At 34.4% G+C, this 25936-nt stretch overlaps 1 protein-coding gene across 1 annotated transcript in view; it reads right to left on the bottom strand.

Moving 5' to 3' along the window:
• DPH6 (diphthamine biosynthesis 6) overlaps positions 1–25936 on the bottom strand; it is a gene marked incomplete at both ends in the record, with an annotated part of 134529 nt that overhangs the window by 50346 nt on the left and 58247 nt on the right. The window contains 2 exons of the mRNA XM_084239460.1: positions 3793–3911; positions 7856–7929. Of these exons, the coding sequence (XP_084095586.1) occupies positions 3793–3911; positions 7856–7929 (193 nt within the window). The remainder of the gene's footprint in view (positions 1–3792; positions 3912–7855; positions 7930–25936) is intronic.

Consider the following 25936-nt stretch of genomic DNA (forward strand, 5'->3'; position numbering starts at 1 on the left):
TTATTGCAAAGAATGGGTTAGAGACCTGTACTTGGTCTTTTTATTCTCATTAATTATGGGATTTTCTATTAAATAATATCTATATCTTTGAGAATCAAGATTTTTCATTGTGGAAGAAAGGAAGCACAGATGGAACACAGAATTATTATACTTCTTCTGTAGTTCTGAATTTGATTTAAATATCATGAACTCATAAGACATTAGATATATTCACACACACACACAAGTACATATCATTTTCTACCAAAAGAAAACTGGGTTTCTTGAAGAATTGGGAACCTCTAGATAGAAGGCAGAAAACAAACAAGTGGACCCAAATATTTATAATCATGTTAATTTAGAAAATATCTACATGTCATCAATGATAGAATGGATAATTCAGTTGGTATATTCCTATAATAGGACACTACACTATAAATGAGAAATAAATAAACTGCTTCATTCAATAATGTGGATGAATCTCATAAACATTATGTTGAGCCAAGAAAACAGACATAATAGTAAAATACTGTATGAGTCATAATTACAAAATTCAAAACCAGGAAAAAACTATCTATAGTTTTAAGTGTCAGAGAGCTATTATCTTTGGGAGGACAAGTGTTGATTAGGAGGACTATTAACAATGCTCTATATCTAAACTTGGGTGTAGATTACATTAAGTACGCTCACTTTGTGGAAATCCATCAAGTTGTACACTAAGAATTTGTGCACTTTTGTATGTTTATGTTATACTTCTATAAAAGGTTACTGAAAAACAAATCAAACAAGTCAATCTTGAATAAAAAATGCCAGTCACAATCAATTAATACACAAATACTATTCATGTAATATTTACAATACCACAAAACAAGCAGAATTTCTACACACACAAACATACTCAAACAAAGATGATCAACAAAGATGATTAGTTAACACTCCCATCAGTATCTTTGGGAAAGAGCTGGTTGGCAGTAAAGGACAGGATAGAAAAGCATGGAATCTTTTTTTTTAACCTATGAAAACAATACTGTATGGCAAGGATATCATCATGTAATAATTATATAATCAAAAAATAAATATTTCTAAAAGGCAGGACTGTCCTTAAAACTAATGTGCAAATGGTTCTTTTTGTAAGTCTAATAACCAGAAACTTCTTTAGACACTAAGCTGCTAATGTGAAAGTCGCATGCATTCACAGATGCCTGTAAGACATCAAGGTCACTAACACAATTATTAGAAATATATTTCTAAATAAACAATTTTGCCATCAAGTTTGTAACATGTTTATAAGGAGACTATAATGGTCAGAAGATCTGAATAGACATTTTCCAAAGAGGTCAACAGTTACATGAAAAAATGCTCAACATACTAATCATCAGGGAAATATAAATAAAAACCACAATGAGATATCACTTCATACCTGTTATAATAGCTATTCTCAAAAAGACAAGAAATAACAAGCATTGGTGATGAGGTAAAGAAAAAGGATCCCTGGTTCAATGTGCTGGGAGGTAAACTGGTGCAGTCACTATGCAAAACAAAATATTAAAAACCAGCAAATGAACCAGCAAATCCACTTCTGGGTATTTATCCAAAGAAAACCTAAACACTAATTTGAAGATACATGCAGCCCCTGTGTCCATTGCAGCATTATTTATAATAGCCAAAACTTAGGAAACAATCTAAGTGTGGATGAAAGGATAAAGGAAATGGATACACTATACACACAGATATGCATATATATGAAACACAATACTATTCAGTCATAAAAAGAATAAAATCTTGCCGCTAGTGACAATATGGATAGATCTTGAGGGCTTTATACTATGTGAAATAAGTCAGAGAGAGAGAGAGAAAGACAAATACTGTATAATCACCATTATACATGGAATCTAAAACACAAGCAAACTCATAGTTACACAGAACAGATTAGTGGGTGCCACATGCAGGGGTGGGGGATTGGTGAAAGAGGTTGAGAAAGTCAAAAGAAATAAACTTCAAGTTATAAAATAACATGATGTACAGCACAGCGATTACAATTAATAATATTGTGGTGTATATTTGAAAGTTGCTGAGAGAGCAGTCTTAAAAGTGCTCACCATAAGAAAAACCTATTTTATGTGTATAGCTGTAAACTAGACTTATTTTGGTGATCATTTCACAATATATTTATCAAATTATTGTGTTGTAGACCTAAAACTATTATGTTATATGTTAATTATACCTCAATAAAAACAAAGTTATTTCCATGTAGAACCAGCTCTTTCCTAAGGTCATCCCATAATCTAATTGGCCATTAAGCTTTGCTGACTCCCTCTCCCCAAAGAAATATCCTCTTGTACCATTTTTTGCTTGAAACCTTTTCTGAAAATTTTAAATGTGGGGGAGGGAGAGAACTTGGAAACCTCTATCATAACATTTATGCTTCTGTGTCTTTGGAAGCAATGTGCCACTCAACAAACCTTTCTTTAATACTGCTCTTGAGAATAAATTCCATCTTCTTACACTTACAGGTAATCAACAGAAACTGTATTGTAAATGTTAAAATCAGACATATATTTTGTCACTGAGGACTACTTAGCTCAGTTTTCTATGGCTCTAACTTCCTAATGAGGCTGGGTTCTAATTCATTTTGTTCTCTAATAGTAAAGGAGATAGAATATGTACTACTGTTCAGTGAGATGTCATATGAGCTTCATTATAGAATTAAGCAATCTTAGAAAATCAACAGCTCTCTCTTGGAAAAAGTGACAGTATATTCTGTATCTAGATTCATATAGACCACATACAACAAATATATCTATAGTGAGTACTTCAATCATAACAGTTGCTGAGCAATCTTTTCTCAACAAAACAAAACAAACAAACAAAACATCATCCCAAGCTGTAAGGTCAAATGCAAGTTTTCTAAATAAGTCTTTCTACAAAAGAAAATACCTTGACTTATATAAGAAGAGAGCTTAGTGTTTACCAAGGAGAAATATTATAGGATCTTTCTTTTAGTGCTGTTTAAAAATGTGAATTTGTCTGCAAATCCTCCACAGCTTGAGACCTCGTTATTTCAGAGATCAGCAAGGTAAACACTCTCAAATGAGGTACATGATTTAGGCTTTGAGAACCCTGAGGCTCCAGGGCATTTACTGTAATAGGTTCATGAAATAAATATATTGGGCTCAACCCTGTGGTTTCTCAGAAAATGAATATAATTATAAAAATTCAAAATAACAAATTAAATGTGTTCATATGTAATATCCATATTTGAATCAGATTACCACCTGCCTGTTGTGTCTGTGCTAACTGATCAAATGACATTCTCTCAAACACGGTTTTCTTATCATCCCCAACAAAACCCACTACCCTGCTTATTCCTGATACCACAACAAAGCCATCATTCTATTTTAGCATTAGTCAAAATGTTAATAAAATACAAGGAACATGTCACTGGTTATGTAAAGTATAGATTTTAAGAAGCTTCAATAAAAATCAGCCTACATTTCCTGTGTAGTGTGAACCTGAATTGCAAATCCTATAGAGAGAACTTGAATTAAAGGACTACGATACAATACTAACTTTAGAGATATTATACATACTTTTTTTAAAATAAGAGGCTTACTATTAATTACTTTGTTAAATAACCAAAATTCCATTTTAAATTTTTTTCTTCTTCATATACAGTGTTTACTCAATTTATTTCGTCTGACTCCACATTTTTATATTATAAATCATTCTTCCTTTTCTTTTATAATTCCTTCTTAGTGAACTCAGATTATCTGTGTGGTAACACAGAGAACCCTTCAAAGTCTGGCTACATACCCAAAGCTGCTACTTTGATGATGATTGCTTGAATGTTGGATGATATCATTTCATGGAGCAAATCTTCCTGGTTTCTCTGCCAAAGGTAAGCTAAAGGCTGGAGATTAAGCCTTTTACACCTATAAAAGAAAAAGAAAAAAAATCAAATATCTTAATGTTCTAAACTTGGATCCTTAGCAATTACTTTGACTTTGAACATAATGCTTCGCTCAAGGATTTTAGCATTTAAAATACTTCAAAAAACATGTTTTGCATAATGAAATTTATATATACAACATAAACATATTTAATTTCCATGGGCTATGCATAAACAGATAAAAATGAAATTTCCAAGCAGATTACAAATATTAATTTTAGTAAGACTCTAAGTTTAGAAATTGATGCAAAAAGCTTCCAAATGTTAATGGATGATTATTCTTAGTTTTAGAACTTCTTTAGGTATCAAAATTGTGAAGCACATGCAAAATAGGCAAACAAATTTATCTTGACAAAATAATCATGTTTTGAGTAAATTTATAATATCTATGGTTTTATGAACTATCTTATCAACTACCTTCAAAATATTTTTTAAGAATTTGAGTGAAAATAAGAAGAACAAAAAATATAATATATTGAGCATCTAATATGTGTGGGCCCTGTATAACATATTTTACGCTATCGTGCAGGATAAAGAATATAAGGGACCAGGAAAATGAATAACTATAAGAAAGTGAAAATCAAAATCAACAAAAAACTATGAACCAGAGACACTTTTAGGGGGGCGGGGGCGGGAGGGGAGGGATTGGGGTCAGAATGGGGGGGCTGCAATTGTATGGGGAATATAACAATAAAATTTATAAAAAAAAATAAAAAAAAAAAGAATATGGGTTTGCAAAGTGTCAGACAAACCTTTTAGCTGACTATATATCTGTGATGTGGTCGGGGGGAGATGTGGTGGGAGAGCACAAACAACTATGGTGATAGAGTATGGGTGCTTGGAAGAACTACAGTGACCATACCCAATGGGGGAAATCATATGCTCTCCCAAAATTACTAATGATATAAGAAAAAGGTACTTCATTTAAAAATAAATTTAGGGGGGCCTCCTCAGTGGCGCAGCGGCTGAGCGCTGGGTTGCGAAGCTGCCCGCAGCCTCTGCAGCACCAGTGCAATCCCTGGGCGCCGGGTGAGGGTCCCACATGGTGCGCAGACCTCTCTTGCCACCCGCTGCTCCCCTCAGCAATGTACTTCATCAGTCTGCCTGCTCTACTCTCCCCTCTGGCTCTGGTGAATTCTCTCACCCTCCCACGCTTCTGACTGTACCCAGTGCTTGTATAAATAAATAAATGAATCTTAAAAAATAAATAAATAAATTTAGGGCCTCTCTGGTTGCGCAAGGGATTAAGACGCAGCCTATGAAACTATCCGCAGACTCTGCAGCATGAGTTCCATTCCCGGCCAGGGAGATTACCCACATGGTGCTCCCCTCAGCAGTGTATTTCAATCAATCTGCATGTTCTGTTCTCTACTCTGTCTCTGGTGAATCCTCTCCCCCTGCCCCACCCAAACCTCTGGCCTATACCGCAGTTCTTGTATGCATAAATAAAAAAATAAAATTAAAATAAGTTTATTTAGAAAAAAGAATATGGGTTTGGAAGTCAAGACAAATCTGAGTTTCAAACCTACTTCTGTACTCACTACTTAGTGGACTTCAAGGTTTTTAGTTTCCTAAGGATAAAAACATTCTTTCAATATTTCTTTCACATGATTAAAAGTGTAGAAAGTAAAGTTATTCATTATTTTCTTTTTACTTTACATTCTAGATCCAATCTTTGCACAATAATGAATCATTTCTTACTAATAACATCTCAGTCTGAGTCTCCATTATCTTGCATGTCAATGTCCTCCTCACTTCTTCCCCCGCTTCCATTCTTACCTTTTAAAATGAGTTCTCAGTACGCTTGTTAGTGTGCTTCCTTCAAAGCATAAAACAGGCCATGGGATTCCTCTGCTCAAAACCCTCCCCATCACTCTTGGTAAAAGTCCTTGCAGTAGACCTACTCGGATCTGGTCCTGGTTAGTTTCAAACCTCAACTCTATTTTCTTCTCACTCCAACCTGCCCCTCTCTCCCCAGCTATACCGCTGACATTCTTCACTTGCTCATGCCTTTGCTTAGTGGCACTTTCTCAGGGAAGACTATAATGGATTTATTAATTAAGAGTAAAGTATATAAAGAATGTAGAATAATGCTTGGAGAAAACAGGTGTTTGAAATAAAAATATAGTTCCAAAATGCATCATTCCTAGTGCATGTGGTTTGTGCAGTTGACTACTCCAATCCACACTGATCTCTTCTCTCAGAAAATTCCAGTATTTATTAAATGTATCATATGCTTAGTCATTTGCTTATACACAGTTTTAAAATATCACTGTTTTCTTCATTACATATACCCTGACTTTCAAAGACATCAAACTGGGCCTTCCTGGGGGTGCAGGCGGTTGAGTGCAGCATTGTGAAGCTGTCTGCAGCCTCTGCAGTGCCAGTTCAATCCCGGCCGGCCAGGGAGCTACCCACATGCACGGCCGACCTGTCCTGTCTCGCCCACTGCTTCCCTCAGCGGTGTAGTTCAGTCAGTCTGCCTGTTCTGCTCCCCACTCTGTCTCTGGCGAATCCTCTCACCCTCCCGCACATCTGGCCTGTACCCCAATTCTTGTATGCATAAATAAAATAAATATTTTAAAAAAACAAAGACATCAAACCTTCCTTTCATATACTTTTCCTTTGTAAAATGTCCCAGAGCATCTAAAGCAAAGATGAGGAAGTTAGTAAGAACAAAAATAATAAAACTGAAACAACCCATGTAATACAAGCAATACAGTTCTTGCTGTCATCTCATCAATATTTAATATTTAATAATCCACCTTTTCTACTCATTTTTAGTTAAAGCTTTTTTTTTTTTTTTAACTGATAAAAAGCATGACTCCTTCCTGTCCTTACTACAAAATTCTTAGCTATGAGGAGGCCTCCTTATCAGGAGCACATTTCTATTTGGTTTTCAAACTTTCATAAATATGTCAGATCTACAATATCACTATCATGTGGGTTTAAACTTATTCAAAAATACAAATTTGTAAACTAAATAATTATCAGAGAATATTATCTAAAACTTGATAAGCATAATATTATTTTTAACACATGGTTGAAGTGGTAAGCAATCTCACTCCGCCTGCTGATCAGTTCATCTCAAATGCAGGCAGACAGAATGTAAGGAAAATTTTTTCAAAATACACACATTTGACCTCCTCCACTTCCATGTCTACATTCCATACTCTAGAGATTCCCACAGACCCTCAAATATGAGATTAAAAGGATGGAAAGTAACTGAAAATATTTTTGATTTAAAAAAAAAATTTGTCGGGCCTCCCCGGTGGCGCAGCGGTTGAGTGCTGGGTTGCGAAGCTGCCCGCAGCCTATGCAGTGCCGGTTCGATCCCTGGGCACGGGGTGAGCATCCCACATGGTGCGCAGACCTCTCCTGCCGCCCGCTGCTCCCCTCAGCAGTACTTCGTCGGTCTACCTGCTCTGCTCTCCCCTCTGGCTCTGGTGAATTCTTTCACCCTCCTGCGCTTCTGATTATTCCCAGTGCCTGTATATTTAAATAAATAAATCTTTGAAAAAAAAATTGTCAACCTAATGTTACTACAATTAGAAGAATAAAAAAATAAAAACTTGTTTCAATTTTTGATCATAATTTTTCCTAATGGTAGGTAGTGTTTTTTATACGTGAAGTTAGGACAGGAAAAAAGCAAAAGAGTGATTTTTGTTACTTGGCAAATGCATATATTTTAGTTTCACTGAACATATAGAGTGACATATCTATCCTTTAGATAAAATTTTATATTTTTTTCTTTATTCACAGTCTTAAAATGTGTATATTTTTTAATTACTATTGAGGTGACATTGGTTTGCAACCCTGTAAGGATTTACAGGTATAAGGCCACACTCATCAGGTGTATGTCACCACACCCACCCACCACCAGATACACACACTTTAAAAATATAGGACACATTAATGTTCTCTTACACATTTTCTACTCGAACACGCTGATAGTCAGAAAGTATAGCTCCTACTGATACCCCCTCAATGTCTTCTTTTTCCTGAAAATAAAAAAAAAATACAAGTTTAAAAATAACATGTGGCTCTGTATAATGCTTAGAAAGTTATAAATGACCTATGTCTTATCTGAAAGCTACCTTGCAGCAACTTATTGAGATGCAATCCATATTCAGAAAAAAAAAAACATACATTTAAGTAATCTCCTCAGTTATGGGGAAATAATTATTCTTTTTACTGAAAATCCACATAACTAGAGACCATTTTACATGGAGAAGGCAAAACTTAGGAAAGACTTCCAAAATGATTTATCACAACATATTTTTAAAGACTCACTGGTGTTTAATGGAAATTTTTGAGACATTTCTATTTAAGGGTATTTCCCCAGATTGACTTTGAAAAAAATTAAGAAATGGCATAAGTAGACAAGGGAACACAATGCCTTTTATCTATTTGTATTTTAGAAAAAAAGATGATTGACATAGGAGAATCCAGGAAGTAGAGATGGTAGAGACGTTGCCTGGATAATAGTTTGTAGCACAATGGATAAAAAATTCTATGATGGGGAGAAAGAAATGAATTATGATCAACAGAACTACAACTGAGAAACTCGGCAGTATACTCAGCAGAGTCCCACAGGGATGAGGACTAGTCTATCCAGCATATTCACTAATGAGCAGGAGGAGAATGTAAATTCAAGTATGATCAAGTTCACACATGATACAAAGCTAGGATAGATTAAAAAGAAAAGAAATAAAGACCAATCAAATACATGGATGGATAATGACAACTTAGGGATTTGGGAGGACAGATCTAAGATGAGATTTAATATAAAGAAGTATAAGGTAATATACTTAGGGATGAAAAATACACAATACGGGTATAAACTAGGAAACTTTTATCTAGAAACTAGATATGAAAAAAGTGACTGGGGGGTAATTACTGATAACAAACTGAATAGGAAGTCTCTGAATAAACATAAAAGAAAATCCATCCTAGCATACGGAGTACAGAAGAAACTATTTCAGAGAGATGACTTCATTATTAATACTCTGGTCTTTCCAAACTTGGAAACCTACAAAGAAAAACAAGTGTCACATAATAACAAATGCAATATTTTGAGACATAATGCAATAACCCAGTATGCCCTAAAAGGATGTCATAATAAATAAACAATAATACGTAACAGGAATCTCTCATGTCTTTGGAGATAATGCCGATTTAAAATTTCCCCTGCAAAATGACAGACAAATATCTACCCAAATCTCCCCAAAATAAAATAATTTTATTGGATAAGGTTTCCAGGAAAAGAGCTATTTCCTTTTTCAGCAACTTTGTGAGAGCATTTGCTTATATCCTTTCTTTAACCTTCCTAGCCATTTTCTTTTCATGAAAGATACTGTAATCATTAGAAAAAGTCAAGGCATAATGTTCCTCATTAAATGCAAATATGGTATAGATCACAGCATAGTGAAGTGTTATTAGAAGATCAAAATTTCAGGTATATTCCTAGACCACATAGTTGTTTATCTGAATTTCTGCCATAAGAAAATAAAGAGCACTGAATATTGTGTGTAGATGAAGGAAATAAAGACAAGAGCCTTGATGTTTTTCTTTCTAAACTAAGTCCAACCAGTATTAAAATAATAATTGGCGTTTACTACCAGTTTAAAATGTGCTAATGTTATATATTATTATTTGCTCAGGACCACCCTAAAATAATGCTTATTTAATTCTTCCTAGTTTACATGCATTCTCTGAAAGTCCCTTCTACTTCCATTCCTGTTATTATTTCCTTGATAATACCGAACTAATCAGCTCTGGAATTACATAGCTTATCTGAATTCTGACTACTTGTCAGCACTACGCCTAAGTATAAATCATTAGTTGTATTGATTAGCAATGATGGTTAGTGCTCCATTGAAAATCTAGCATCGCTCCTAGCTTTGTGATTTTAAAGAAGTTATGTAATTTCTCTGTGTCTAGTCTTCTTATCTACAAAGTGAGGATAACATTACTTTCTGTTTTCAAAAGGGTTAATGTGAAGATTGAGTAAAATGATCCAGATAAACAACAGTATTCCAGCACCTAGTAAACACTTAAAAAATGTTTTCTTCTGTCATAATCCCCTCTATTACTACTACTACTACTACTTCTGTAAGTACTTGTCTTACTATTAATAATATTACTAGTGATTACCACCACCACTATCCTAGATAAAGGCCTAATTCTTTCATTTGACAGATAACAGCCTTTCATTTCTGGCATCTAACCTTTTATTCATTATCACTTTCAACAATAGCCTGTTAACTAACCTGTGACTGTTAATTTTATGCACCTCCTTGACTGGGCTAAGGGATGCCAAGAGAATTGGTAAAATATAATGTCTATGATGATGTTTCTGGAAGGACACTTACACTGATGACAGCTCTCATCAGTGCAGGTGGCCATCATCCAATCTGCTGAGGGCTTTCTCAGATACCAGAATGACCTCTATCATTAATTAGTGAATTGACATTCTGGCTTATATGTTAGGCTTAAGTCAATTTGGTTGGTATTAGTCTATGCTAGAAAGGCTGATAACTTCTTGTTATTTTGTCAAAATCAAGCATCCAGCCTGTGTGTTATACTCAGTGCTCACCAAAGGAAATTTTTTTTAAAGATTTATTTATTTATTTATGTATTCATTCATTCATTCATTCATTTATTTATTTATACAAGCACTGGGTACAGTCAGAGCCGGAGCGGGGAACAGAACGGGCAGACTTAGGGGAGCAGCGGGCGAAGCAGGAGAGGTCTGCGCACCATGTGGGACCTTCACAGGTGGCCGGGGATTGAACCAGCACTGCAGAGCTGCAGGCAGCTTTGCAGCCCAGTGCTCAACCGCTGCGCCACCGGGGAGGCCCTCACCAAAGGAATATTAACAAGCTTCACCAAAGGAATATTAACAAGCTTTACTCTTCCAGTGACAATGCTAAAGCTCATGCCACTGTTATTTTATTATTTAATATTAAAACATACAACCAAATATATTTTATATGTACATGCTATGTACTGGTTTAATACATGAGATTATCTTTACCATTGGAAGGTTCAGACACCAAAACTAAGTAATAAAGAAAGTGACATAAAAGTGAAAACCTGGGTAAAGTTTTACAGAGGAGATAACTTTAGGGCCTGTGCATCAAGGACATACTTGATTTTGTTTGAAAGAAAAGAAAGGTAGGGGGGAACAATTCAGACAAGAGTGAATATGAGACAAGGCAACAAAATAAAGAAAACAAAATAAATGCTTAGCATAGGAGGAAACGGTCAGCAGAAAATTATCCACCACTTAATCCAAGATTCAAATGTAATATCTTTATTCAAGTATTTCATAATATTATCGAAGGCCATGCAACCCTAAACAAACAAATAAACAAATAAGATCTGTTGACTCAATATTCCCTTGTCTCCATATAGAGAGAAGCTGGCTCACAAAGTCAACAAAATAAATTGAAAACAAACTATCCTTTTTTACAAATGAAAACGAGGTTTACTTATTCTAAAGATGAGAAGATATGCAGCTTGCATTTATCGGGGATATTATTTTCTTTGAAAAATACCTCAGTTACCAGTATTATTCTGTTAATGAGTTCCTGCCTGTTGAGAAAAAAATGATGTGTTGAATTTAAAGTGTTTTTCATCTGAAAGGCATTCTAACATTTTTAATATGAACCATTCATTAAAGAAGCACACTTGCATTATAGCTCTGAGTGGCGATATTTGGACTTCTGGCAACATGACATTATTAAATAAGAAACATTTGTGAATGCCAATGATGTTCTAGAGCCTGGATAACTAAACAAGAAATTTATATGGCTAGTATAGCACTACATGCTTTTTCTTGAAACTTTTAATCCTTCACTTTAGTGAATTATACAAGGCCAGGTTAATAAAAACCACCAGAATAATGAACACTATTTTATTGAAATAATTCTGAAAGTTGACAGAATTTCCAAGTGATATATTCAGGCATTTGACTAAAAATTTTGTTAGACTTGTTATAAAGGCTTTTCTCCCCCTTAACATCATCAGTATAAAACATTTCTAAAATGCAGAACAATCACCATCTGGAGTTCCTCCATTAAACAGTGAGCTCATGACAGAGTATTCGGTCACTAATTTGCAGCATTATTATCTCCCTTTGTGAGCTTTCTCAATTAAATAGAGAAAAAGTTGTTAAAGCAGAAAATTAAATGACAACAAAATTGCAAAAAATCATAATCGTTTGTCATTTATTTTCCATTTGAAACTAACAATGCTTTAATTTACTTTTGAGTCTCCATCTTAGTTACAACAGTGCAAAAGTCATCCTAGACCAAATTCAACTTACATATGAAACTGAACAGAAATCTAGCACTAGTTTGCTTTTATCCTTCAGTTTCCCAAGAAAGTTCTTCTTGCTAAAAAGATAAGGGAACATTACGAGGCCTGTGAAACTGTCATAACAACAACATTAACAAAATAATAATCCTTGTTAGGAGAATAAAGCAATAATCAACAAGTATTCACTTCTAAGCAAACTGGGAGCAAGGGTTTAGTCTGTTCAGAGACTACTTTTGGAAGTCATTTTCTAGCTTTAGGGAAACTTCCTTTGATTAGAGATAACTTTCTTAAATGCAACTTTTATAAATGAGGTACTTGTTATTTTTAAAATTACTTTTTGAAAGTAATTTTTAAATTATTTCAGCTTTATTGATATGTTATTGCCAAAACTGTAAAAGTGTAAGATTTAAAATGTACAAAACAATGATTTGATATATGTATACATTATGAAAGGATTCTTACTATCAAGTTAATTAACACATTCATCACCACACAAAATTACCTTGCTTTTTGGTTTTGGGTGAGAGCATTGAAATCTTTCAAATCAAATTTCTAGAACTAATGCAGTATTAACAACTATATTCAACCATGTTATACATTAGGCTCTAAGACCTAATATATTTTATAACTGAAAGTCCATATCTGCCCAACCTCTCCCTATTTCTCACATTCCCTGACCTTTGGCAAACACCTCCATACTATTTTCCATAATGATTTTATCAGTTTACATTCTGATTAATGGTGTATAAGTATTCCTTTTTATTCTTTGCGCATGTGGGTAACTAGTTTTTCCAACACCATTTATTGAAGAGACTTTCTATCCCCATTGTATATTCTTGCTTTATGTCAGAAATTAATTTACCATGTGTATATGGGCTTATTTCTAGATTCTCTATTGTGTCCGACTAATCTATGTGTATGTTTTTATGCCAATACCATACCAATTTGATTTTGATTACGAGTGCTTTATAATATAGTTGGAAATCAGGAAGTATGATGTCTTCAACTTTGTTCTTGCTCAAGATTGTTTTGGTTCTCCATGGTCTTTTGTGGGTCCATGCAAATTACAGAATTGGTTTTCAAATTTCTATGAAAAATGTCATGGAAATTTTGAGAAGATTGCATTGAATCTGTAAACTGCTTTGGGTGGCATGGACATTTTAACAATATTAATTCTCCTAATTGATGAGCACAAAATATTAAGTGCATTAATGTTATTGTGCAGCTGCATTTATATTTGGGAAAGATTATGTAGGAGTAATCTTGTGAAAAATATAAAGTTAGAAGAAGGATGACTATTTTGAAAACCCTAGACAAATTTAGTAAGCAATGATGAAGGCCTGAAGCTAAGGCAGAGGTTATGATAATGATAAGATTTATGATATAAAGAAGGAGTGGCATGTATCTGAGAAAGGAGTCCAGAATGCTCTCAGGTGTTGGCTTGGTCATTTGTGAAGAAAAATGGCATTTATTTTATAAGGAATACACAGATTTTGAAGGAATGTCCAAGTCCTGAAGAAATATGATGGTATTTTGGATAGTGGCTATTCAGTGAGAGTTGCCCTTAAGTGATAGCTGGGTCTGGAGTTCAAAAAGGCAGATATAATAGGGTCATATAAATGTGTACATTGGTGGTAGCTGAAGCCATGAGAAGAGCTGAAATCAAATAAAAGGAAGTATAAATTGAAAGATGAGGGTAAATAATAAATCCATGAGGAATTGTAACATTCATAAAGTGGGCAGAGAAATACTCTTGAAAGAAGAGTAATGACAGAGAGACAAACAAAATTTGGAGAGATGGAGATTACAGAAGTCAAGGTAAAAAAGATTTTAAAAAGAAGCCTAAAGTGTCAGGTACCTCAAAGGGGGGCTCTCATCTGCATTTATTTTCATAACTCCTTTACACAACTGTACAACATTTAGGCTGAACACGTTAATTTTCTATTTGTGTCTTTTTTCTTACTTTTTTTTGTTTGTTTGTTTTACTATTTGCAATTTTCTGTCAATCCCCTGGCTCCAACTTCCAGCAGGTCTCCAACCTCCTACTCATTTCCCATTTTTAACAACCCATGAAGCCACTACCAATCTCTCCCTTTTTTAAAACCTTTATACCTCTTACTCTCTATACTTGTTGAGGCATCTTAAATATGTTGATATGTTAAATATATATGTGTGTGTGTATATATATATGTGTATATATATTATTTGTATATATATATTATATATATGTGTAATATATATATGTGTGTATATATATTATTTTTTCTAAGTCAATTAGAGTATGTTAGCATCCACACAGCACCCAATAGTGTCTTATAGTCAATCAAAAGGTATGTAAGAATTCCATCATTGCATCATGGCTTTGGATCCTACAATAATAAATGCAAAGGCATGGCTAGCTAATTTTTATTTAGCAAAATTAAAGTTATACTTTGTAAAATTGGGACTTTGATGACTATCTCAATCAAAATCCAACTAGAAAAACAAACCACTGTGAGAATTTAAGGTAATTGATAATAAAGGTGACTGAATTAAGAAATCAAATAGGGAGAGTAAGGTAACTTGGGGACCAGCAGTATTAGAGAGCAATTACTTCATATGCTGAAAGGATAAAGGAGGAGTTTTCCAGATCCCAGGAGCCAAGTACCCTGGTGTAAGATGGAACCTTAGTGAGTTTGTCCAATTGGAGCTTATTGATAGGTGAGCAGTCACAGCAGAGGCTACCCAGGAATAGAAAAAAGGAAAGTAAGAGTCTCTTCTAACCTTCCGTCATTCCTGTGGTTCCCACTGTTCAAATCCAAGGGAAAGCCAGCATGGGGGCATGGGAATCTAAGCATGCTAATCCCCTTGGGATGCCTTTGATGGAAGCAGCAAAGAACAGATATTAAAGCAGAGAGGCCCTGAACCTGTATATTGACCTTAAAAGTATGTAATCATGTCATAAAAAAAAAAAAACCAAAAAACCCTACTTTCCAAAGTAAAATCTCTAAAAATCAGCAAGAGACTAAATCCCAATGTACTTTTTTTCATTCATTAAATTATTCAACAGATATGTGAGTTCCCATATGTTCTGCACTCCAGATAGAGCAATACATAGGTAGACATTGTTCTTATCTTCATGGAGTTTACTGTCTAGCAACGGCCTTCTAGAATACGTCAATCTTAATAAATAAGAATAGCAATGTAGCTTAAAATACAATGGGTTCCAACATCTTCACTTAAGGATTAAGAATTGAGGGTTATGAGCACTATTTGAAAATTTCTTTCCCTTTGTTTCTCTCTCTCTTTTTTTTTTTTATAGAGGCATGTTTTATTTATTTATTTATTTGTTTGTTTTGTTTATACATGCACTGGGTACAGTCAGAAGCGCGGGAGGGTGAGAGAATTCACCAGAGCCAGAGCGGGGAGCAGAACAGGCAGAAGGACCTAAGTACACTGCTGAGGGGAGCAGCGGGCGGCAGGAGAGGTCTGCGCACCATGTGGGACCCTCCTCTGGTGGCCGGGGAGCAGCCGGGGATCGAACCGGCGCCGCAGAGGCCGCGGGCAGCTTCGCAACCCAGCGCTCAACCGCTGCGCCACCGGGGAGGCCCTCCCTTTGTTTCTCTTAAGTACTAATCTGGAAATTGATAGAAGCAACTTCACTGACAATACCCAAAAGGAAACATAAGTAGAGCAGTCTTTAAGATGCTCAGTTTCAATGATAGAATATTTAATTAGAGGTCAGATGTAGCATGAGAATCCATGTTTATAAATGCTAATTTAAAACAGTATGTAGATTATGCAACAACTAGGAGCTATCTCATGTTTTACATGAAGTTTAGTTATAATCCTTGAAAAGTCATGGAGTAGCCTTTAAAGATGAAGCACATACTATGATTATCATAAGTTCAACCAAAAAATTAGAGACATAATTATAAGACAAAGGGACTCAGGTCTTCCAACATTCAATTATATATTCCTTTCATTAGGGAAATGAAAATAAAAAGTCTCAATCAGAAATAACATAATCACTGTGTTAGGAAAAACCCAGTTCCTCCTGTGTTTCTCCTTTGCTCTCATAGTAATACCACATTTATAACACTTTGACTACAGACATATGGATGTTTTACCCATACCAAGCAATTCTGTAACACCAGTTAAGTGCTTATAATTTAACTCAATTATGACACTATCTACAGGGAGATAGAATCAGATACCCTAGGCTAAGGGCTCAGTTCCACAAGACTGCCCTGAACTTCAGATGCCAGTTGCAAGTAGTAGGTTCCCTGGTTACCCACAACTACACCCAACTTGGCTACAAATAGGAGGTATCCTTGAACATTCTGAATTTTGAACCAGGTGACTGTATTGCCTACTCAAAAGATAAGTAAAAGTAATAGCAATACCAACAACAAAATCCTCTAAATCTTTGCCCTTAGCAAATTTGGCAGGAAACTGATTTCTAAACCAAGTTATTTTCCTCCCTCTCTCTACGAGAAAGAAAAATTCAAGGGAAAAATTCCAATTAGCCCTGATCTACATATTATTGCCTGGAGTGCTGTTACAACAACCATAGAGTCACTAGCTTTAAAACTCAAGCAGAATGTTGCCACATAAACATACGGAATTGCACAAAAGAGAAGCAAATACTGAGGACCAGTTACATTCTTAAATCTTCTTTGCCCTTGATAAACAAAACAAAACAAAACAAAACAAAAACAACACAACCATAACATCAAAGTTTCAGAGACTGTACTTTTCAGAATTTTTTTAAGGTTAACCTGCCAATGGCCTGCATGTTAGGCTAATTAAGTGAAAACACAGATCTATTTGCCAGTGTTTCCTGGTAAGCCATCTTTTAGTTAATTCATTTCAGCATCCCTGAGGAAAAATAATGCTGACCATCATTCATACAGAATGTTCCATACAATCCATATTGAACTCTGTGAAGAGTTAAAATAATTACAATTTTTAAAATATATGTAGTGCTTTTCAATAAGCCAAACACACCTAATTAATGGATATCAGCTCCATGACTGTGCTGAAAAGCAGTAAATGCAGGAAATGTCTTCTTTTAGATCTCTGGTAACAAGAACTGGGGCAGAAACGCCCAGGCCTGTAAAGGGAGCTGTTAGAAGGCTGTCCCACGTGCGCATGCTCTCTGCAGACTCTCACTCTTAGGAGAAGGGAAAAAAACCTGAAACTGCTACCACCCTCCCTAACTTGATCTCTTCTTCAGGCACCACCTCTACATCTGGATAATGAAACATTAGTCTGGCAAACATAGTAAAGCATGTCTAATCTAAACATAGCTATCCCACTTTAGCTGTCAAACAATAAATATCACACAGAATAGAGGTAGTATGGAGAGTAAAGTCAAACAAAACATGGAGATGGTTCAACTGCACGAGACCAACTGCTGTGATTTTCCAGGTTTAGGACCACGTAGCCAAAGGGCAGATCTAGAAATAATCTCAAATATCAGAAATGGTTTCAGAAATTATAGACATCAATGTTTATTTAGTTTCTCTAACTTGTCTCTGCAGTGGAAGTATCTTCAGAAATCATGAAAATGGAGAACCTGATTGGAGTCAGTATTCTAGACTTGCTAGGTCTTTCCAGAACAAGCACCGACTAAGATGACATCCGTTTACAATTAATGACAATGCAGTACTCTTATGGGCACCTTAAGTTGAATTATACATTTTTTTTTTTTTTGCATTTTTGCAAGCCTTTGGTCAATTACAGAAACCAAACTTTTGTGAATGCAGTTGCTAAAGAAACAGGAAATTTTAAGCTTGCTTTAAAGCATGTTATACTTTGCCAGAGCTGTATTATGCTAACCTTTTAATATCACTAATTTCTGGATATAAAACACCAAAAAACCCTGAAATTAAAGTAAAAAAAAGATTAAAAAGATATTCAAGGATAGTCATAAACCCCCCCCTCAAAAAAGGAGGGGGAGGATATTAAAAATACATAAACCACAATTTCTGTCCTTAAGAAACTTACATGTAAATGGAAAAAAGATATATGAATAGAAAATTAATACTACAAAACAATAAATGAAAAGAACAAAGTACATTGCTAGTGAAGAAAATATGCAAAATGGCTGTAAGTGGCTACAAATAGTACAGAAGAAATGATATGGGGCAAGCGAAGGCTTACTTAATTTTTAATTAAAAACTTTAAAAATATAGAGGCATTTTAAATGATAAAAAACAGTAAGTGCTCCATAAAAGTAAGAAATATTACTAATTGATTAAGTTCTTAGAGTAGAAATAGCATATTGGCAGCTATATATTTTTGATAATCACTGTGGATCTTTAGCCAAGGTGCTTAACTTCTGTGGACCTCAGTTCCTTCACTGGTAAATAAGAGGTTTAGATTCTTCGCTTGTCTACTATTCTGATACTGAGCTTTGAGACTAATAAATATGTTGCGTATAAAGTTAGAGTAATGGCATAACAGATGACTCAGTCTCACTGTTTTAAGTCAAATAAATGAAACACAGCCTTACTTTTTCTAAAACAGGTCATCCAAGAAATTAGTATAAATAAACACCAAGGATGATCTTTAATTCTGAAATACTAGAAAACTAGAACATTATTATTTAAACAATTAAAAATTCTTAATTTTTAAAAAAGCCCACACAGAAGCATCAAGATTCTCGTTTTTTCATTTGATGGTTTCATTGTATTGCTACTATACTATATTCAATATATAGAAGAAAAAAAGTAAATTATACCAAAACTCTGTAATTAACAAGTTTTCAAGAGTTAAACCATGGGATTACTTAGAGGTGAAACTTCTTTAAAACAAGGGTATATGACTAATTAGGTACAGAAGAGACTAATATTAGAATGAGTTCTACTTTCCAGTAATAATATGTGTTTGAGAGAAATCCCAGTGCATTTATTTATTTAGAACATTCATTAAATATGAAGTTGTTGAACACTAAGGGTTAAGAAAAATGATCTATGTGCAGATTTCCAGTAATAATTTTTTTCATTTTATAACATTTTATTTCCATGGACATCACTAAACTTTTCTGTTCTAAAAAAGTACATAATGTGAGATTTCAAAAGCTACACCAAACAAAAGCATATATATTGTGAATTGTTGCAAAAGAGACACTTAGAGGTGGCACAATACTTTATTATATCTACAAAGATAAGACTTCTTAATTATAGGTTTTATTTTTCATACAAGCTAAAATGATTATATTATTTTGCTTTTTATTATACCCTATGCATGTCATTAATGAAAGTGAGAAAAAACCCTAGGGATTTTCTGCTAGATTAAAATGTACAATTATACAATAACTGTATATCAGACTATAACATTTATTTTCTGCATTACATAAAAGTTTAAATAAATCCTTTTTCTGATTTTTTTGTTTTGTTAAGGGATCTTAGGGGGCAGGTTTTCTCTTAAATATTAACAAGGAGATACGTGCATTGTTATGCAGCATGAAATATTTTTCCAAGTAAAGAATGAATCATATTATGAAGTGTTAAGGACTTTACAACAAACAAAGGTACTGCAAAAGCCCCATAGCATCAGCTTCCTCCATCAGCTCGGCACATTCATTCATTAGTGTGGTGCCATCACACACATGGCTAGGAGTGATGCATTGGCTCCTGGTAGACATATTACTTTTACAGGTCAGACCGGTGTAATATTTTATAAACTTAATTTCATTCATTTAAAAATTTCATATCCTTGTCACAGACTAAAATGAGTTTTTCTGAACATTCACAGTAGTTTCATTTTCTGTCTCCAAACTGTTTTTCTGGCCAACTAACCAAATGTTTAAATGGGTGTGACTACATGGGTTTTCTTCACTTTCACATTTTCACTTCTTATCTAGCCATCTTAGGGTTCAGCAAAAAGAAAATTAGTGATAATGCTTTCGATTTAATTAGTATATTACATGCCCTGTAATTATTAGCGGGAAATGTTATATTAATGAATGTAAAAGTTAGCAGTAAATTACCTTGTAGCTATTATCAATTTCCCAAGCTACTGCTCCTTAAGATAACCCTCTCCCTATGGTCCTTCCGGTAATTTTTCTTTGCCTGATAAACATGATGATTAAATAGCACACAGAGCAAACCTTTGATACTTTTTAAATTAAATCCATGCCCAGCCTAAGGGCTGTGTCTGATTTCAACTAAATGTGTCAGTTAATCAGATAAAAAAATTATCAGTAACTCAAAGAAACAGCAGCCTTAGGCTTCATCAGTGCCAGGGAAGGCTGAACAAAATAAGACATTCAGACAATATCACATTATGTGTAAAGGTTGCTGATAAGCCTATAACTAAACAGAACTGCTCACCACTGTAACAACTTCTGTCTGGAAAGAAATGTTATATTCAACATTCAAACTACATAAAAATTTAAAGAATGAAATACAATTTAAAGACAAGATTAGAAGATTTTTTTCCTCCATAAAAACACATGTATATAAAAGAAACTCTCATAAAGGTAGTAATGCTGTAGATTAGGGAAAAGGAATTCTGAAAACTAGATTCTCCAAGAAATTCTATCGAAAAAGAGCTTATTATCACCAATGCTACTTCCAGGATACTGCAAGTGAAGTATATACCATACTAAGTAAACCAAATATTTAATGATTTTTTTAGGGGAATGGTTTATATAATCCAAGACTATTTTTAACAATTTTACCTAGTGTTTAACATATTCAATTTCATCCTTTTTTTTGTAATCTGTAGTAGTTTAAAACCATAGCAACATCCTACATTAATTAAGGAAGAAAATAATTTTTAACCTATAACAATGGACACCACAGTCAATGAAATAATACCAATTATTACCAGGAGCCTGATTATTTTAATAAGAGGATTTAAAAGTTCCTACAATTATTAAATAGAGCAAACCCTTAAACTTTCAGAGCATATTATGATTTTTCAAAGCATTTTCAGATTACTAATTAAGATTGCTTTAACTATAGAAAAAAGGCTATCTCATAAACTGATATATCAGTAACAACCGCAAAAAAGGAAACTAAATCTGAAAAGAATAGAAAATTATCTTTGAAATACATAATGGACACTAGCTATGAAAAATCCATTATAAAGCAGAACAGAAGTCCCAAAGCCTCTGACAATGAAAATTTCAAATTAATACCCTATCATCTTTATTCTTCTTTTCTACTGTGATCAGATAATGTATTCAACTGTGACAAGATTCTCATTCCTCTTTATCAACTGCAACTTTTCAGTAAGTAGACCTATGACAGGAAGAGAATCAGGCCAATATAAGCCACTAAGTAGCAGAGACTCATGTAAATTAAAGTTATGGAACAGAATTTCAAAATTACTACCCACATAAGGAGATAGGATCATCATATCTTAAAGTTCTGATTTTCAATACACTGGAAAGCTTTTTAATACAGACCCTCTGAAATCTATTTTAGCCAAGAACTATCTGCAATGGGAAGGAAGTGGTTCTGCTTTCTTTACTGCTACAAGCGCAATGTATACCTTGAGGAAATGTACTGACCTTAAGTGTCCATCAAGGACTAACACTGCTTAAAACTAGGGTAACACTTTTCCAAGACTTCTACACTTTTCAGAGTTCACCAAAGAGCAGCTGAAAAATTATCTTAGGGTTACAAGATGAAATTCAAGCTGGTTACTAAGATGTGACTTAATTTAGCTGCTTCTAGCAATCCCCAAGGTTTTCTGGTCTCCTTTCATACTACAGGATTTCTTCATGCATCCTCCCTATGACCTCTGCATGTCTAACATTGATGGCCACAAATCTGTCCCTCTGAACAGCAAAACTTCAAATTTTGCAAGAGTGTTAACAGCTTGTTTAAATAAAAAGCATAATGATACATAAGCATCAAAAATTATACAGCCTAAGGAGGGCAAACAAAAAAATTCTAATTTAAAAAACTTCGAAAGCTTTAGTTGGGACTCTATAAGATTAATCTATCCTGTAGAGGGCTTCCCCAGTGGCGCAGCGGTTGAGCGCTGGGTTGTGAAGCTGCCCGCAGCCTCTGCGGAGCCGGTTCGATCCCTGGCTGCTCCCTGGCCACCGGAGGAGGGTCCCACATGGCTCACAGACCTCTCCTGCTGCTCTGCTCCCTGCTCTGGCTCTGGTGAATTCTCTCACCCTCCCGTGCTTCTGACTGTACCCAGTGCTTGTATAAATAAATAAAAATAAATCTTAAAAAAAAAGTCTTAAAAAAAATCTATCCTGTAGAATTAGCTGAAAGGAAAAGAATAATAATAAGATACTTATTAAAATATATATTAATAGAATCCATTCAAATTGTTATATTTTCAAATGTATTTTCGTGAAGCATGAAAAAGTTACTGAAATTTTAGTATGTTATGACTAGTCTAATTATACTAAACATTGAAAAAAGGGTTAAAGTAAATCTTGAATAATTTTCTGATTTTGTAGTAGTAATTCAATTTTGTCCCTGGGTTCAATTCAGGTCACAAGAAATATATGCATTCCTGTATTCACTGCAGCACTATTTACAATAGTCAAGCTATGGAAATAACCTAAATACCCAAGTATAGATAAGTATGTTAGGAAGATGTGACATTTATCGATATATACACAATAGATATTAGTCAGTTATAAAAAAAAAAAAGATGAACTTTTGCCATTTGTGACAGCATGGACTGAACTGGAGGGGATTATCGAAGTGAAATAAGTCAGAAGGAGAAAGACAAATACCAGATGGATGGTTTCACTTACATATGAAATACAGACAAACAAAACAAAGGGGTCAGACAAAACTAAACCAGTAACAAGCCCTAGAAATATGACTAGATTTGAGGTTACCAAAAGGGGAGAGGAAGTGGGAGAATGCAAAAAGGGGAGGGAGCACATGGATTATGGTGGAGGGCCATGGGTACCCCAATGGTGGCTGTAGTGTGGTAATGTACACATGCAGGGGCAGATTTCATACCTCTAAAATATACAGTGTTGTAAACCAAAGCGACCTCAATAAAAAAATACAATAAAATAATTTCATTTTATTTTTCATTTTATTTTTATTTTGAAGGGTTTTATTGACTTCATAGATTAATTTGAATAACATAAGCATATTAACATAGCAATTTTTGCAATCCATGAACATGAATTATCTTTCCATTTGTGTCTTTGTCTTTTTTTAAATTTATTTATATATTTTTTACATCATTGTTCATTTTTTAAAAAAGATTTATTTATTTATTTATACAAGCACTGGGTACAGTCAGAAGCGTAGGAGGGTGAGAGGATTCACCAGAGCCAGAGCGGGGAACAGAACAGGCAGACTGACGAAATACACTGCTGAGGGGAGCAGCGGGTGGCAGGAGAGGTCTGCGCGCCACGTGGGACCCTTGCCGGTGGCCGGGGATGGAACCAGCGCTGCAGAGGCTGTGGGCAGCTTTGCAGCCCAACGCCCAACCACTGTGCCACCGGGGAGGCCCTCATTGTTCATTTTTAAACAATGTTTGCTTCCCCCGCCCCAAATTTCTGTAATGGAACATGATTGGTAGTTACCATACTGGACAGCACGGTTTTAGAATCAAGCATCAACTTACAGGAAATTGGAGAGAACAAAGGAACACACTTTTTTTCAGTCTGTGGGAAACGCTACTGGACAAGTTACCTAGTTTATTCAACAAAAAAATTAAAGGAGAGAGAAATATATCTATATCTTAATATATATGCCTGTATATATCTACACATATGTATATACTAAAAGCTACTAAAAGACATATCAATCCATTATAATGCATAACTTAATTGGATTCTGATTTAAACTGAACAATTGTAAAAAAATAAAGCAAGACATGAAACAACTGCCAATATGAACATTGGATATATAATGAATTAAGAAATTACTATGAATTGTTTTAATGTGTTATAATAGTATTTCCATTATATTTACATATATCTTAAAGACATGCTGAAATATATACAAATGGTATTTTGATGTTTGGTATTTTTCTCAAAATAATGGAGGGAGGGAAGTAAGTGGGCACATAAATGAAACAAGATGGATTATGGGTTAACTGTTGAAGCTCTCTAAGAGGCACATGGGGGTCATTATATTATTTTATCTTCTTTATAAACCTTTAAAATTTTTTAAAAGGGAAATTATATGATATGTTTTTTTAAAAAGAAAATAAGGTAGAACTTTCAGTAAGTAGAATAGATTTACTGTTAGAAAGTCCTATGTCCCCAAAAGCAGTGATAAATCTGGATTAAAAAAAGTATCATGGGGATGTGTGAAATAATCATTGGTATATACCAAATTATGAAGTGGTTATATATGAAAAACTAGTGAACTTTGGAGTCATTTTTGTGGCATTTTTACCTAAGGTGGCTCCAATACCAAGGCAGAGCAAACTGTTAAAAGTAGCATTTTAATGCCTGAGAAAGGAACTGTATTTGGAGAGGGAAAAGGAAAATCCCCACAACTAGAGGCATTGTCAGTAACAACTGTGATTGCCCTGGCAATGAGGTGAGAAGTCTGCAGTTCTGGTTCGGTTAAGCAGCGAACTTCCAGTCTAGCCAGGTGTTTAACAGGGAGACCCAGAAAATGAAACATGGAACAAAATGATAAGCCCTGCACACATACATGCAGGAGATACCAGAGGCTCCCAGGCTGGGTATACTTTCTCAGCTGATGTTAAGACTGAGCAGAGAGGACACAAGATGAAACTCTTACCTGATTACTCAACATTAAATTTATTAGAAAAACTAAATAATCAGGGCAATGATACTGGAGTAGTATAGGCATAAAAATTAAAAAAAAAAAAGAATTGTGGGTCTAGAAAGAAGCCATTACATTTATGCCACAACTGATTTTTTTTTAAAGATTTATTTATTTATTTATACAAGCACTGGGTACAGCCAGAAGCGCGGGGGCGTGAGAGAATTCACCAGAGCCAGAGCGGGGAACAGAACAGTATGCCCAATTGATTTTTGACAAACTCAAGGCAATTCAGTGGAGGAAAGGACAGTTTTCAACAAATGGTACAGAGACAACTGGATGCCATATGCAAAATGATTAATCTGAGCCCTTGCCTCACACTATACTAAAAAGAAAAAGAAAAAGAAAAAAATACATTACATCACAAATTAAAGGCTATACTATAAAATAGAAACAAAGGCAAAAATCTGAATGGTTTTAGTTTAAAATCAACACCAAAAGCAGAAATTCATAAAGGAAAAAAATAGACAAATTGTACTTCCTTCAATTTAAATTTTCATGTTTCAGAAAAGATCATTAAGAAGATGGGAAGATAAACCAAGGCCTGAGAAAAACAAGTTTGCAAATCATATAAAATCATATAACATATCTGATAAAAGACTTGTATACGGAATATATGCAGAATATTACCAATAAATAATAAGAATACCAGCAGCTTAACTAAAAAGTGAGCAAAGGATTTCAACAAATATTCTACCACAGAAGATATATATGAATAGCTAATAAGCACATGAAAAGATGTTTAACATATTTAGTCATTAGGGGAATGCAAATCAAAACCACAATGGAATTCCAATACACACTCATTTCAATGTGTACAATGAAAAAAATCAAATACCTTTTATTGAAGTAACACTCGTTTACATCACTGTATGATTTAGATATAGGATCACACCTCTTCAGATGTATATTACCTCATCACACCCTCACCAAGGCTAAACTTAATCCT

Source organism: Talpa europaea (assembly GCF_964194135.1).
Source record: "Talpa europaea genome assembly, chromosome: 8".
NCBI classification, from domain to species: domain Eukaryota; kingdom Metazoa; phylum Chordata; class Mammalia; order Eulipotyphla; family Talpidae; genus Talpa; species Talpa europaea.